At 38.6% G+C, this 15,681-nt stretch overlaps 1 protein-coding gene across 2 annotated transcripts in view; it reads right to left on the reverse strand.

Annotated features, from left to right (window-relative positions):
* Positions 1-15,681, reverse strand: part of KDM1A (lysine demethylase 1A) — a 66,663-nt gene that overhangs the window by 20,313 nt on the left and 30,669 nt on the right. For both annotated transcript variants that reach the window (XM_017886513.1, XM_017886512.1), the window contains 6 exons: positions 13,853-13,986; positions 10,217-10,295; positions 8,586-8,678; positions 7,718-7,824; positions 6,169-6,250; positions 4,788-4,882 (listed from right to left, as the gene is read on the reverse strand). In XM_017886513.1, the coding sequence (XP_017742002.1) occupies positions 4,788-4,882; positions 6,169-6,250; positions 7,718-7,824; positions 8,586-8,678; positions 10,217-10,295; positions 13,853-13,986 (590 nt within the window). The remainder of the gene's footprint in view (positions 1-4,787; positions 4,883-6,168; positions 6,251-7,717; positions 7,825-8,585; positions 8,679-10,216; positions 10,296-13,852; positions 13,987-15,681) is intronic.

Here is a 15,681-nt window from a genome sequence, read left to right on the forward strand (position 1 = left end):
AACAAGCATGGATTGGCAGTAATGATTTTAAAGGGCAGAGAAAGACTGTCATAAAGATATTGAAAATGTTTCTTCAAAGGAAGAAAACCAAAAAGGCCAACAGGTCTGTGTCAAAAGTGTACTAACCTAAGCACCACTGTATAAGAACACAAATGAAAACTGGCTAAGTTATGATAGATACCTAATACACCTATAGTTAATGGTCTTTGTAAGAGACCTGACACCCATTACTTTTCACATGTTGTCTGTCATTCTCTTAACAGCTGAGCCATTCCCAAGAAGAAAATCAAAGCTCAGTTTTTCAAAGTAGTTACTGGACCCTCTGGATCTTACCTGGTAACCACACACACACACACACACACACACACACAATGACCAGACACCTTGTGATACAGAATGCTACAGTACTGTGGGAATTTGATTAAGATACCCTAAAAAAAAAAAGTAAAGCCCATGAGTTACTAGCTGGTGTACAGGAGATGCAGAAAACATTCAGAGCCATTTCCACTGTCTCCCCGACCAATCATGTTTTCAGTCCCCTCAGCAGAGACCAGCAAAATGTTCCCTGAAATATGAATTACCCTATTTCCCAACCTTCTCCATGTCCAGTTAAAGCTGTTACTGATGACAGCATAGGTCAGAGTATAACTCCATCACCAATCAACTGAAGGCAGCTGCTATACTAGCTCTGATTGTTTTATAGGCTTAAGGTAGTGGAGATCCCTTCTATTTAGAGGGATATGCTTAGTATCCCTACATTATTTTATATCTCTATATTATATCCATCATATTAATATATTAACTAGGGAAGTCCTTGTTCTAGTCATCCAAAGCCATAAAATAAATGTCCCTTGTCAAAAACAAACACAGAAACTCAATATACTAGCTACAAACATAGGAGAGAGAACAGAGAGGTCAACTTTTTTAGGGATTCTTGTGATTGTGATTAAAACAATGACATAAAATAAAAATCACTTGCTATATGATTTCTTTTCCTACAGCAGCAAAATGTCTGGGTATGGAGATATGTCCTTAAGACATTATTACTAGTGATACAACTCTGAGTAACTTTCTGGCCTTCTACAGGATGACATCATTAATTTCTATATACTAACAACAGAACCAACAAGTCACTCTTTTTTTGACTGAAGCTGTCCACAAAGCATGCAGAAACAGAACCAACCCCATTTCATCCAACAGTTTACTAAAGAAAAATCAATGACTGAATGAATTTTTACTTTAGGTAGGCCTTGCTGGCTCCTGGAGTAACTACTGAAACAAAGCTCTCAGAGAAGGAGACTCAGCTGATGTCGTCACACAGGCAGTTAGAAAGAGGTGCATACACTCACCTCACCCCATCTTCCCTGAAATGTCAGTAGGCTGTAGTCAAACAAGTATGGGAATCTGAACCAGAACACCAGGCAATGGATTCTGGTTCTTCAACTTACTGATTATGATAACCTTAGGCAAACACACGTGTGAGCTTTAGTTTCTTCTCCTGCAATAAGAGAATAAAGCTACTGACCTATAAGCTTTAGTTTCTTCTCCCGCAATAACAGAATAAAGCTACTGACCTCTCTTTAGATTGCTAAAGCCATGAAACGTATTTGTAATTATAAGCATAAATTAGTGGGGCTCTTTGTACTTGTCCTATAAGCTTGTTCAAAAGCTAGTTTAGGCCAGGCACAGTGGCTCACGCTGGTAATCCTAGCACTTTGGGAGGCTAAGGTGGGTGGATCACCTGAGGTCAGGAGTTCAAGACCAGTCTGGCCAACATGGAGAAACCCCATCTCTACTAAAAATACAAAAAAATTAGCCAGGCGTGGTGGGGCACGTCTGTAATCCCAGCTACTCAGGATGCTGAGGCAGGAGAATTACTTGAGCCCGGAAGGCGGAGGTTGCGGTGAGCCAAGACTGTGCCACTGCACTCCAGCCTGGGTGATAGAGCAAGACTCTGTCTCAAAAAAAAAATAAAAAATAAAAATAAAAAAAGCTAGTTTACTAGTCAATAGTTTTCCATTCTTACTCTGAGACAGACAACTGGAGACAGCAGTACAGAAACACTAGCATGCCTTATGTTTGATTAACTAAGGCAAGCATAACTCAAAGCTGCAAAGAATCCATTCCCAAATTTGAGAATGGTTTAAAATATTCCTTATCACTTGGCTACTGCACCAGATATAAATGTATCAACTTAGAAAAATCCTACACATATCAGAGTTGAATGACAACTACTAATTTCATTGGGAAAAATATCCTTGCATTCAAAATGCTGAAAATCACACACAAGGTTAACAACTGTTTACAGTGCTACTCAAAGGGCTGGTCCTAGTAAGATGTGGATAAATCAATGTACCACTTTCTTCACTGAGAGTTTTGCTACCAGGAAAAAAAAAATCACCAACTGAATTAACAGTGTGGTTAGCAGTGTAATTTCTTTATTTCATCCCACACTGGTAATCAACAGTTAGTTCACAGACTGGCAGCCAGTGCAGGCCCCACCTGAGGACAGCAGTGGTACAGAAACAAATGTTTTAAAAAATGCGCTAAAGCTCATCTAATACCAAGAAAGCAGTCCATTTCTCTGGATATCTCTACTAGAAAAAACTTCTCTCTTTACTGTTAGAAAGAATTAATGAACCTGCTCTACATTCAGAAAAGTCTAAAGAAAAAGATGGTGTCTCAATGATCAGTGATTAATCTTTACTGTGGACTCGTATCACTTCTTGATGACTGTAATAGCCACTCTGGAGCCTTGCTCCTCCTCACCTCGATTCTGTACTTATTACCTACTATTAATATTATACTTTCAACGCCGACTTAATCATGTCATTTCCCCTGTTCTCAAACCTCTCAAGTTCCAACTACAATCAAGCCTACCAAGTAACATCCGCTACAACATGGCCCCACCCTAAATTTTCTATCTTCCTACCCTCACTGGTATAATTCCATCCTCCTTTACAGACTTATCAGCTTAGACTTAAGCCTCCTCTGCCTGCAAAGCTTTTCCCCTCCATAAGCCCATGTTGAAATCCTGATTTGCCAATTCACAAATGTTCTTCTTCCCTCCAGATCTCTTAGTGCCCCTTCCCTCACACCTTCATACATTCTCTTGCCACCTTGGTTCTTCCACAGCAATTTGCTCTACTATCTAATCCTTGGCTTTCACTTTATGTTACTGGTGTTAATATATTTACGGATGTTATGTTTGTGATTTGCTTTAAAATACTCCAGACTTCCCCTGGACTCAAAAGTGCAGGAATGGGACAGATAAAACAAGATTGGGAAAACAGGTTCACTACAGTACTCTTTCTACTTCTGTCCATGTTTTAAATTTTCATAATAAAAGTTGGGAAAAAAGAATTATTTCTGTACAAGTACCACTATAGCAGGGACTATCTTATTCATCTCTATATCCTTTACAGATCTTGGTAGAATAAGAGAAGTTTACTCAATTGTTGAGTTAATCTCTACTTCATCCTTTCTCTCTCATTCTGCTCAGTTTATTCTGCAAGAAGCCTCCTGTTACCCACCCCACCCAAGTACTGGTGGGAAATTTGGACCATGATGGTGGGGATGGAAACCAGAGCATTCCCTGAGAGTCTGCCCTTCTCTTGATAGGAACCCCATAAAGCCTTAAGGTAGATAGGAATAAGTGAGGATGTTCCTTGAGACATATCACACAAAATTCAAGAGTTGGGATCCTACCACTTTTAGTAACAGTAGCTAAACCCATTGTATACACAGGAAATCGCCCTTTTCCCCAAATATAAAGAAAGATAGTATGTGCTTATATCCTGAGAAGTGTGGGCTCTCATCTTGATAAAGGGAATCACTAAAATTTCTGCTAAATACAAACTTGAATTTCACTCACTTTAAAAAATTAGGACTGACTGACATAATTTAAGCCTATCTTAAAATCGTTAAACTGTGCAATTCCCCATACATTTCATCAGTTCCATGCTACAGTCATACTAAGTATAGGAAGCTCCTATGCCTCTGGTCAACAAATATACTTTAGCCTATCTAAGCATATGGGTAAGTACCACCATTTGGCTATTAGCCCATCAAAAATATTAGCCTATAAACACAAAACTGAAGTCATAAAGAACACATGGAGCTAAAGCACATGATGGAAGGCACAATACAAAAAAAACGAAGAATCAGGTTTCAATTCCACAAGTCCCTTGGAGTAAGGGGCCACAGACAAATAAAAAGATTAACTGTCTAGCTAGCCTTCATTAAATATCTAAAGATAAATGTTTTTTTTTTTTTTGAGACGGAGTCTTGCTCTGTCGCCCAGGCTGGAGTGCAGTGCAGTGGCGGGATCTCAGCTCACTGCAAGCTCCGCCTCCCGGGTTCACGCCATTCTCCTGCCTCAGCCTCCTGAGTAGCTGGGACCACAGGCACCCGCCACCTCGCCCGGCTAATTTTTTGTATTTTAGTAGAGACGGGGTTTCGCCGTGTTAGCCAGGATGGTCTCGATCTCCTGACCTCGTGATCCGCCCGTCTCGGCCTCCCAAAGTGCTGGGATTACAGGCTTGAGCCACCGCGCCCGGCCAATAAATGTTAAACAGACAGGTAAATGTGTATACATACAATAATCCCTTCTTACATAGCTCAGAGTTAAGAAACAACCAGAATAACGTCACATCATCTCTACCCTCAGTTTATATATATACACCTCTGTATGTGTATATATGTATTCGTTCATCCATACCATTCTCCTAAAATTGTTTTCAACTGAACCAAAGAAATGTTGAAAGTTCTGTTTGTCCTTGACTTACAGCTTGTCCGTTGGCTTCATAAAGTGGGCATTTTTGCTTGATCTTGGCCAGTTCCATATTTACTTGTTTGCTGACCACAGCCATAGGATTCCCTCCTAGAAAAAACTCAAGCAATTAAACTCAATAGACCTACGAAGAGAGAACAAAAATCTCACAGTAAAAAATATTTTTACTCAAAAAATGCTCAAAAGCTTACAGTATGTAAATTATTTATCAAAAAAGCACCCCAAGTAAAAATATGTACGATAAACATGAAGAGTGCAAAAAAATTACCCATAATCCCACTAATTAACATTTTATTACAGATTCTTCTAGATTTTAAGTGTATAAAATTACAGACACACACAAAAGGATCATAGTAAGTACTGTTTTATAATCTCTTTTCAACTTAGCAATATATTGTGGACATTGTTTTATGCTAATACGGAGCTACACGATTTTCAGTGGCTGTATATTGCTCATGGTATAATATTCTAATCTGTGGTTTCTAATATTCTGCTATGAAAAACAATGCCAGGGATAGGCAAGCTGGCTAATGCCCATATAGGATTATGGTGGTAATTCTAGCACTTTGGGAGGCCATGGGGTGGGTGGATCACCTGAGGTCAGGAGTTCGAGACCAGTGCTGTAATCCCAGCACTTTGGGAGGATCGCTTGAGCCCAGGAATTCAGATCAGCCTGGCAATATAGTGAGACCTCATCTCTACAAAGAATTAAAAATTAACCAAGCATGGTGGCATATGCCTGTACTCCAAACTATTAGGGAGGCTGAGGTGAGAGGATCCCTTGAGCATGGAAGGCAAAGGTTGCAGTGAGCTGAGATCATGCCACTGCAATCCAGCCTGGGCAAAAGAGCGAGACCACGTCTCAAAACAAACAAAAACAATGCCACGTTAATCATGAGATCAGGAGATCAAGACCATCCTGGCCAACATGGTGAAACCTCGCCTCTACTAAAATACAAAACATTAGCTGGGCATGGTGGACATGGTGGTATGTGCCTGTAGTCTTAGCTACTCGGGAGGCTGAGGCAGGGGAACTGCTTGAACCCATGAGGGGACTGCAGTGAGTGGAGATCACGCCACTGCACTCCAGACTGGGTGACAGAGTGAGACTTTGTCTCACACACACACACACACACAAAAAGCTTCAAACACATTATCTACTTATCTTCATAGGATAATTTCCCAGAACTAGAAAAAGGTACTCTAGGTCAAAAGATACGTACAATTTACATTTTCCACATACTGCTATACCTCTCACTAACAGAAGATAACTATTCTAAACCAATACACTTTAAAATTGCATCTCTGGCTTTAAATTTTTTTTAATTTTATGAGTCTCAGACCATGCACTATAGGACAAACCAATAGCTACTTACCAAGACCTGTTACCACCATGGCTCCAAGATCAGCTACATAGTTTCCTTTGCGAAATGTGGCAACTCGTCCACCCACACGATCCTGTTTCAGAAATTAAATAGCCAAAATCATCAATTGTGTTTTAACCACAAACCTGGCATAGTAATATACCGTGGCTCTGTCTTCTATAATTTAAAAATAAAGATGTAGAGTTTACATGGAATGCAATCAACAGTGCTATGGGCACAAAGAACAAATGAAGTTTAACTTGAAGACTATTTGAAGGAGAAGCAGGCAACAAATGACATATAATTAAATGTCATATAACTAAATGACACAGAATTAAATGATGTGATATAAAACAACTTGACAGTTGGAAGATATATTTAGTCACAGGTACCTCTCTACCCAGCTGTCTATAATACCTTTTAATGTACAGGATGAACGAGGCTACCCACATAGAAAATATTTGTTCAGAAATCCCAACACTATTTAAATACCAACTTTCTACCACTGTAATCTGACTCTTACACCCTGATCCCCAAAGTTAGCTGGGAAAAATCTGAAGGATAATTTTTCTGACAAATGGTTCTCCAGTGCAGCCCTATGCCCAGGGGCAGAGAGTCCATACTGAACATAGCCTGTCCACATTACCTTTCATCCCTAAATAGGCCCAGGTTTATCACTGCTGACCAGGGATTTTCAAGTATGGCTGAGTTCTAGCAAAAATTTAATGATTATAAATAATGTAAGAGTACTCTGGAACTCCAAACAAACAAACAAAAATGCAAAACAAAACAAAACCTATGCACTAGATTATAAACTCCTCATGGGTAGGAATCATAATGGTCCTATTATTCCTTATTGTATTTTTCAATACAAAATGTACAAAGTGCACAAAATGTTTTCTGAATATATAAAATTTTAATAACAGTATATCAGGAAAATATTTAATTTCAATTTCCCCATACTCTTTTAAAATTAGCAGTTTAAAGCCATTATAAGATAATTAGATTTCAAAAATTATTCATGAAAATAGCTTGAACAGTAGCATCCTAATATGATGCTCTCTTTCCTACTGTGTGTCATTATCCCTTATTGCTCCTCCTGTTTCCATTTCTCTCTCTAGGACTAACAGGAAAAAAACCAGTATCTTGGCTTCTAAAAGATGGTTCCTGCCTGAGAGGCAGCTTTTTTTCTTTATCAAAAATAGGGAATTCACTCTGTTCCACCACCAAAAATAACTGCCTCCTAACAAAGGATATGTCCATGAAGGCCCCAAATTTAAGAGCTAACTACAAGAAACAATGATCTGAAAATATCAGTCAGGAAAAGAAATACTCTAAAACCCCCTCACAGAGTACTTTTTTTTGAAAAGTACAGAGTACTTTTCAAAGCATTCATATGAAAAAATATGTCTTTAAAATATAAATAACATTATCCAAAATACTCTATTATACAAATCAATTTGACTTAGTTCAAGTTGTGTAATTCCTTAATTTGCAACAGATAATTTGCTTACCATGTTTCCAATAGGTCAAGCCTCTAAACTCAAAAGGAAATTCTTACCCTGGCTTCCAAAAGTGTGACATCCATTCCAAAACTTTGTAACTGTCGAGCTGCTGCCAAGCCTGAGACCCCAGAGCCTATAATAATTACCTTTCCTGTCTTTTTAGCTAAAAGCAAAAAATGAAAAAAAGAATATTTTGTTGTAGGTATAAAAGTTTGTACTTACAGTCTTATTTCATGAAAACCTCTAGGTTCTTAACATATTCTAATATCTTACAAAGTAAAAAATTCAGAGAGTTATTTTCAAAATATGGAAACTACCTGAAAACAAATGAACAAACAGCTGAAACTTATGAATTCAAATTCAGTGTTGAACATTTATAAATCAAATCCACTATCTTAAGATTTATTTTCTCATTACCTCAGGCATGTGTTTCAGTATCTGTGATTCTTAGTTAATTTGTTAATAATCTGCTTCACTATTATATTAGGACACATTCTGCATATAAGCTATTTCCCTTAACCTCTACCCTTGTAGTCTTAAGTTAGTATTTCTTTTTGAAAAAATGATTAAAGCATTAAAAAAAGCAACTATTGACAACATAAAGAATGGGTCAATGAGAGAAAACCTCAAAATGAACTCCTCTCATTTTAACAAATTTACTGTTTTATTCTTTTTTTAAAATTGGAAATCCAGTATCTTTTACTAAGTAGCTATCAAACTAGAAACTAAGGGAAATGCACATTTATTCGGAGACTTTATTTTTTATTATTTATTAAACTTGACTTATAAGAAGATAAACTTGGAAATATTTTTAAATATAGTCTTATGAATCAAAATAAAATCCTAACATCATAGACATAATATACAGTCCTGAAACCGTAACTTAAAAATGTAAAATTTATCAGCCAGGTAGGAGGTCCTTACTTGGTAGGGGTTTTATCCTCTTATAGATGCCGAAGTTGATAAGACCATGACGCTCTAAATAACTGTGAACTCGGTGGACAAGCACAGTATCACCTACAGAATAAGCAGATTAAAAACATGGTTTTATTTTCAGCAGTTTAAACAATATTCTTCTAACTCTTCTATTTCTCCATCACGAAGTCCTTACAAACATCTTTTCCATTAAGCTTCAGGTCATGTGACTCCTTTAAAAAAGTAATTCTAAGGCTGGGTGCAGTGGCTCATGCATATAATCCTAGTGGCTTTGGGAGACTGAAGTGATAGGATCAATTGAGGCCAGGAGTTCAAGACCAGCCTGGGCAACACAGCAAGACCCCATCCCTATAAAAAATAAGCCATGCATGATGGTGCATGCCCATAGTCCTACTTACTCGGGGGGCTGAGGAAGGAGGATCACCTGAGCCCAGGAGTTCCTGGCTATAGGGAGCTATGATTGTACCAATACACTCTAGCCCGGGCTAGATCAGATCTCAGAAACCACTGTAGAGACTCCGTCTCTATAAAAAACAAAAAATTAGCCATGCATGATGGTGCCTGGCAGATCAAGGCTGCGGTGAGCTGTGAATGTTTCACTGCACTCCAGCCTGGGCAAGAGGGAGACCCTGTCAACCAATCAATCAATCAATCAATCAATCAATCAATGTGATTCTTAGAACTATTAGTCTGTGAAGCAGGACAAAATGTATAACACATACTTTGGAATTGTATTGATTTAATTTTTAATTTTTTTGAGAGAGAGGGATCTCACTATGTTGCCCAGGCTGAACTCAAACTCCTGGGCTCAAGGAATCCTCCCACCTCAGTCTCCTGAGTAGCTGAGATTATAGGTGCACATCACTGTGTCTAATTTAGAATTTTTAAGAATTTCATTCCACCACAAATAGAATGAGAATAAAACCAAACCTTCACAAACTAGTTGTAACACTCATTTACTTTGGCAAAAACATCACATGACATTGTTGGTGGCAAGCGGGAAATAAGAAAACCAGATAGGCCAGGCGCGGTGTCTCACGCCTGTAATCCCAGCACTTTGGGAGGCCAAGGTGGGCGGATCATGAGGTCAGGAGATCGAGACCATCCTGGCTAACATGGTGAAACCCCGCCTCTACTAAAAAATACAAAAAATTAGCTGGGCGTGGTGGCGGGTGCCTATAGTCCCAGCTACTCGGGAGGCTGAGGCAGGAGACTGGCGTGAACCCAGGAGGCGGAGCTTGCAGTGAGTCCAGATCGCACCATTGCACTCTGGTCTGGGCCACAGAGCCAGACTCCGTCTCAAAAAAATAAAAATAAAAAAACCAGATACTGAGCCATGAAGCGCCAAAGTATTCCATGGATCAAAGCTGGACAACAGGTCTAGGAAGAGTACTTAGCAATCTCTTGAACTCATGTGTTAACACAATTTAAAGACCAGAAGATGAATAAAAACATAGAAAACAGGTTTTCTAAAAGACTTATTTTTGCACAGCACAAGGTGAAATAACATGGAAATATGAATGAAAAAATTAATTATCAAGGAAACATGAGGCTCCTAGAAGAACACAGCAATTTTCACAATCCAGTACAAAATTAGTCCTATTGAACACACTACTTACTGTTATAAGGTGCTTCTAATTGTTGGAGAGTAGCCTCAAATGTCAGCTGAATCTTTGGATTATCCAACCACAACTGCAGCTGCATTTAAATGACATAAATTGTATTACATACAAATAGACATCTGTCATTTAACCATCTTTAAAATCATCTTTTAGGTGGCTGCAGTAGCTCACACCTATAATCCCACCAGTTTGGGAGGCCGAGGCGGAAGGATCACTTGAGCCCAGGAGTTTGAGACCAGCTTGGGCAATATAGTGAGGCCCCATCTCAACCAAAAATATAAAAACTGGCTGGGTATGGTAGCACATGCCTGTAGTCCCAGCTACTTAGGTGGCTAAGGCAGAAGGATCACTTGAGCCCGGGACGTTGAGGCTGCAGTGAGCCGTGATCATACCACTATACTACAGCCTGGGCAACAGAGCAAGAGCCTGTCTCAAAAAATAAAAATAAATAAAATCATCCTTTTAACTTTAAGGCCCCAAACATGGGTTTTCCTTTAATTAAAACAGTGAGGTTATACTCGTGACAAAGAAACTGATGAACACAAAACCATATCAAATAAGTAAATTACTGAAGAAGCTGAGGTTATTTAGCCTAAAAGAGAAAACCACCGAGTAACTTGCCAAGTCCATACAGCTAGCAGGGAGCAACTAGCATTTAAACCTGGGTTATATGACTCCAGAGATACTAAGTGGATAAAATCCACAAAATCTAATGATCAACTAGTTATGCTGAGGCTGGGGAGAAAGGTGTCAAGGACAACATCTCCATTTTGGTACAACTAAGCTAGCTGGTATGCCAGACACTGAATGGAATTACTGAAAAGAATAAGTAAGATAATGAGTTCAGCTCCAAGGCAACAAGAAGAGAGATAAAATAGATGGATATAGAGTCTGGAGCTCAGAAGAGGGAGGAGGTCTGGAGTCATCTGCTTATGGGTAATAACTGAAGTCAAATGCATTGAAAAGGGATTCCCAGAGGAAAAATAGGGCGAGAGGAGAAAGAACTCCCAAATAGTCCACATAACGGCTAATTGTTAAGGATCATCCTACAAAGCAATCAGAGAAGACACCCAGGGAGGCAGGAGAAAAATCAGATACTAAGTTATCGAATCCAAGGAAGTATTGTGTTTAAGAAGAAAGGAGCAGTCAATTATTTCAAATACTGCTGAAAAAACAGATGAGACATAAAAAACATTATGGTACAATCAATGGGCTCTAAAATGAATTCTCTTCAAAGTGAGTATATATTTGCAAAATGCAAGACAAACTAAATACTACTATATTTAAGTCTTAGCTAAAAATTAAAAAGACTGCGCCATAAGACAATTTTCAACCAAAAGAAATTAATTTGGCTATATGTAAATAAACCAAATACTAAGGGATTATGACCAAATGTACACAGATACTCTACTCTGTGGCCACTGTAAGGTAAATGGACTTCCTCAGGTGCACACTGGGCCCAAGTTCCTCACGCCCAACACAAGTCTTCTTCCTCCTCCTCCTACAAAATAACGCTTCGGTCACAGTCTAGTTCAATAATCCTAAAGTTTCAGTTTTAAAGTATTATAGTTTAAGACTAGAGAACTGACAAAAATTCTTGCAGTAGAGGTTGATTTACATTCTGTTTCACAGCCAGAGACCACAAATCTAACATGGTTTGGAAACCCTTCCCCAAATCTGGACTTTTGGTGAATCAGAGAAGACAGAGATCCCTGTAAATCTATTGCTCAAATCCAAGTAAAAAGTGAAAACTCTCTTCAGATAAAACAAACAAAAAAATGATAATTTTGTCTAAAAAAAAATCCACTTAGAGCAAATATTGATATGCTATACACAGAAACTGATTCAATTATAAGACAAATCAGCCTTAGAATTTTCTGTTCACTGTTTTAAAAACTCACCATCTTCACTGTTCTTTTCTGTTTTACAAAAACCCAGGATAACCTATCAATTGCTCTAGCTAAATGACATTTAACAATTGAAATTAAGCAGTGGTTTTGCAATCTAATAGCTAAAATAAAGAAACTGGTGGTGGCTAAAAAGCAGACATATCAATGACATCTCTAAGCTATATTCATATTCAAATTAGCTGAATCACAAGGTAAATTTCTTCTGTGTTGTATCACCCTAGAGTAACATGAATATGTTCTGAATAGCACCTTTCCCTCATCTACTTACTCTATGGCTAAATAAGAATTCCTGATGAATAAAAGATATGAAAGAAAAATTTACAGAAGAAATACAAATGATTAATGTGAAAAGCAGTCAGTCTCAGTAATCCAAGAAATGAAAAAGAACAGAGATGGTTTTGGCCAGTTATAGGAGCACAGATTAAGACTGTTTTAATAAAAATGGGCAGGGCAATGGGGGGTTGACTGGTTCAGCCTTTCTGGGAAAAAATCTGGCAATATGTACAGAACTTTTAAAAAGTGTTCATAACTCTCTGACAAGGTAGTTTTCCTTCTAGAATTCTATAATAAGGAAATAATAGGTAGAGTCAAGAATGCATAAGACTGTCCAGAGTTAATTATAATAAAGCAAAATTGGTAACAAATGTCCAGTAGTTATATTATAACCCAACTGTCAGACAAAATATTATGCAGACACTGAAGTTAAATCATTCAACCAGAGGAAGAGGTTGAACAAGATGAGCAGAAAAGGGTAAAGATTTCTCTTATCTTGAGAGGGAAGGACAAAGTGATTATTATTTTTTTTTTTAAATGTTTTTTAATGCCTTTTTAAAGGGTTTGTTTATTTGTTTTGAGACAGAGTCTCACTCTGTCGCCCAGGCTGTGCAGTGGCATGATCTCGACTCACTGCAACCTCCGCCTCCTGGATTCAAGTGATTCTCCTGCCTCAGCCTCCCGAGTAGCTGGGACTACATGTGCCCACCACCATGCCCAGATAATTTTTGTATTTAGTAGAGACAGGGTTTCCCCATGTTGGTCAGGGTGGTCTCCAACCCTTGACCTCAGGTGATCTGCATGCCTCGGCCTCCCTAAGTGCTGGGATTACAGGTGTGAGCCTCCATGCCTGGCCTAAATAAATATTCTTAATGTGTATTTATGAGGTTGTGAAGTATAAAAGGGATCCACAAGAATGTATCCAAGAAGGATCTCAATTTTATGAAAACAAAAATTATATATACATTTTTAAAATACCCAAATGAAAAATAACTATTAACAAAGGTTATCTCTGGGTAATAGTATCATAGATAATTTTAGAATTCTTCCTTCCCAGCCGGGCGCGGTGGCTCAAGCCTGTAATCCCAGCACTTTTGGGAGGTTGAGACGGGCGGATCACGAGGTCAGGAGATCGAGACCATCCTGGCTGACATGGTGAAATCCCGTCTCTACTAAAAAAGACAAAAAAACTAGCCGGGCGAGGTGGCGGCCGCCTGTAGTCCCGGCTACTCGGGAGGCTGAGGCAGGAGAATGGCGTGAACCCAGGAGGCGGAGCTTGCAGTGAGCCGAGATCACGCCACTGCACTCCAGCCTGGGCGACACAGTGAGACTCCGTCTCAAAAAAAAAAAAAAAAATAGAATTCTTCGTTCCCTTTTATTTTCCCATACTCTCTATCAAAGCCATACGTACTTTTATAATCCAGGTGAAAAAGCTGACATGGAAACTTACTGTGCGGTTTCTAATGAACAGAAAAACCTTCTGGGTCTGTTGTGGTCCACTGATAATATCTGGAAAACAGGCTGCTTCTTGAGAAGTCATCCGGTCATGAGGAAGTCGGCTCTGGAAAGCTGCGCCCTCCACACCTAACGAAGAAAGCAAAGAACATCTAGGAAAAGTTCAAGTGAATACAAAATGGGTAGTGATGATGCTCAAATTCCTTTGCCTCACTCAAAGACTGACCTTTTTAAAAAATTTTCAACTGTCTCAAAAGCTGAAACTTCCTTAGATATTAGCCACTTGTTTGAGCTTAACATTCCAAAGTTTATACTTTACTAAGTGAAACTACCTTAAGAGACAAAGCATTTAAAATAGTTTCTTCATCCATAAAATAACTTCATTATATTAGATGATCTAATTAAAATTAGCACTACTGACAGGTGTACAGTAAATTTTAAAACTAAAGAACCAGAATAAAGGAAAATGCACTAACAGGAAAGCAAAAGAAGCTATGGAGTGAAAAACACAATCACATGCCTTCTTTTAGGATTACAGTATGAAACAGAAAGATGACTTTAATAATCAACAGCAGAAAATCACAATCTCATCAACAGTATCATCCATTAGTAATCATAATTCAATGCTGGCAAGCAGTGAGAGAAATTAAGCAGACAACAATAAGACAGAAGAATGCAAGCAATTTACCTTTTCTGGCAGAAACATTAGAAATGCTTTACTATATACTACAAATATTACTATGTATACTCTATGACACATATACATATAGTGTATACATACACTATACACTGCAAGTAAAATATGTTATTTTCTTTCTTTTTGAAACGAAGTTTTGCTCTTATTGCCCAGGCTGGAGTGTAGTGGTGAGATCTTGGCTCACTGCAACCTCCGCCTCCTGGGTTCAAGCGATTCTCCTGCCTCAGCCTCCCAAGTAGCTGGGATTACAGGCACATGCCACCATGCCTGGCTAATTTTTTGTATTTTTAGTACAGACAGGGTTTCACCATCGCTGGTCAGGTTTGACTCGAACTCCTGACCTCAGGTGATCCACCCGCCTCAACCTCCCAAAAAATGTTATTTTCAAACTTTTAATTAACTGGGTATTGTCTTGATAGTTTTATAAACTGGTGGATAAGTACACCTTTATAAGGTGATCTTAAAAACACAAGCACAACAAATGCAAATGTATTTATAAGATCACCTTATAGATGCACTTATCACACCAGCTTATAAAACTATCAAGACTAAATTTAAAGAGTTTCAAAATTCCATACCATTTAAGTAATTATATATAAGTAACAAAATAGGCACCAGATATCCATATATAATCTTTTTTTTTTTTGAGAGGCAGTCTCACTCTGTCGTCCAGGCTGGAGCGCAATGGCGTGATCTCGGCTCACTGCAACCTCTGCCTCCTGGGGTCAAGCAATTCTCTTGCCTCAGCCTCCCAAGTAGCTGGGACTACAGGAATGCACAACCATCCCTGGCTAATTTTTTTTGTATGCTTTGTAGAGATAGGGTTTCCCCATGTTGGCTAGGCTAGTCTGGAACTCTTGGCCTCAAGTGATCCACCCACCTCAGCCTCCCAAAGTGCTAGGATTACAGGAGTGAGCCACCCTGCTCAGCTATATATAATTATTTTAAAGCACATAAAACAAGAAGTTGGAAGCACTGACAATGGAAGCAAAACTAATGCTAAGGTATTAGTAAGATTAGGAGAATTAAAAAAACAAGGCAGGTAAAGATGTAACTTAGAAAATTATAGCTACGCTATTAAGGAGTCTGTTTCCACAAGACATTCATGTGGCAAACACTACCTAGAA

Source organism: Rhinopithecus bieti, unplaced genomic scaffold (genome assembly GCF_001698545.2).
Source record: "Rhinopithecus bieti isolate Rb0 unplaced genomic scaffold, ASM169854v2 scaffold_14826, whole genome shotgun sequence".
Classification (NCBI taxonomy): Eukaryota; Metazoa; Chordata; class Mammalia; order Primates; family Cercopithecidae; genus Rhinopithecus; species Rhinopithecus bieti.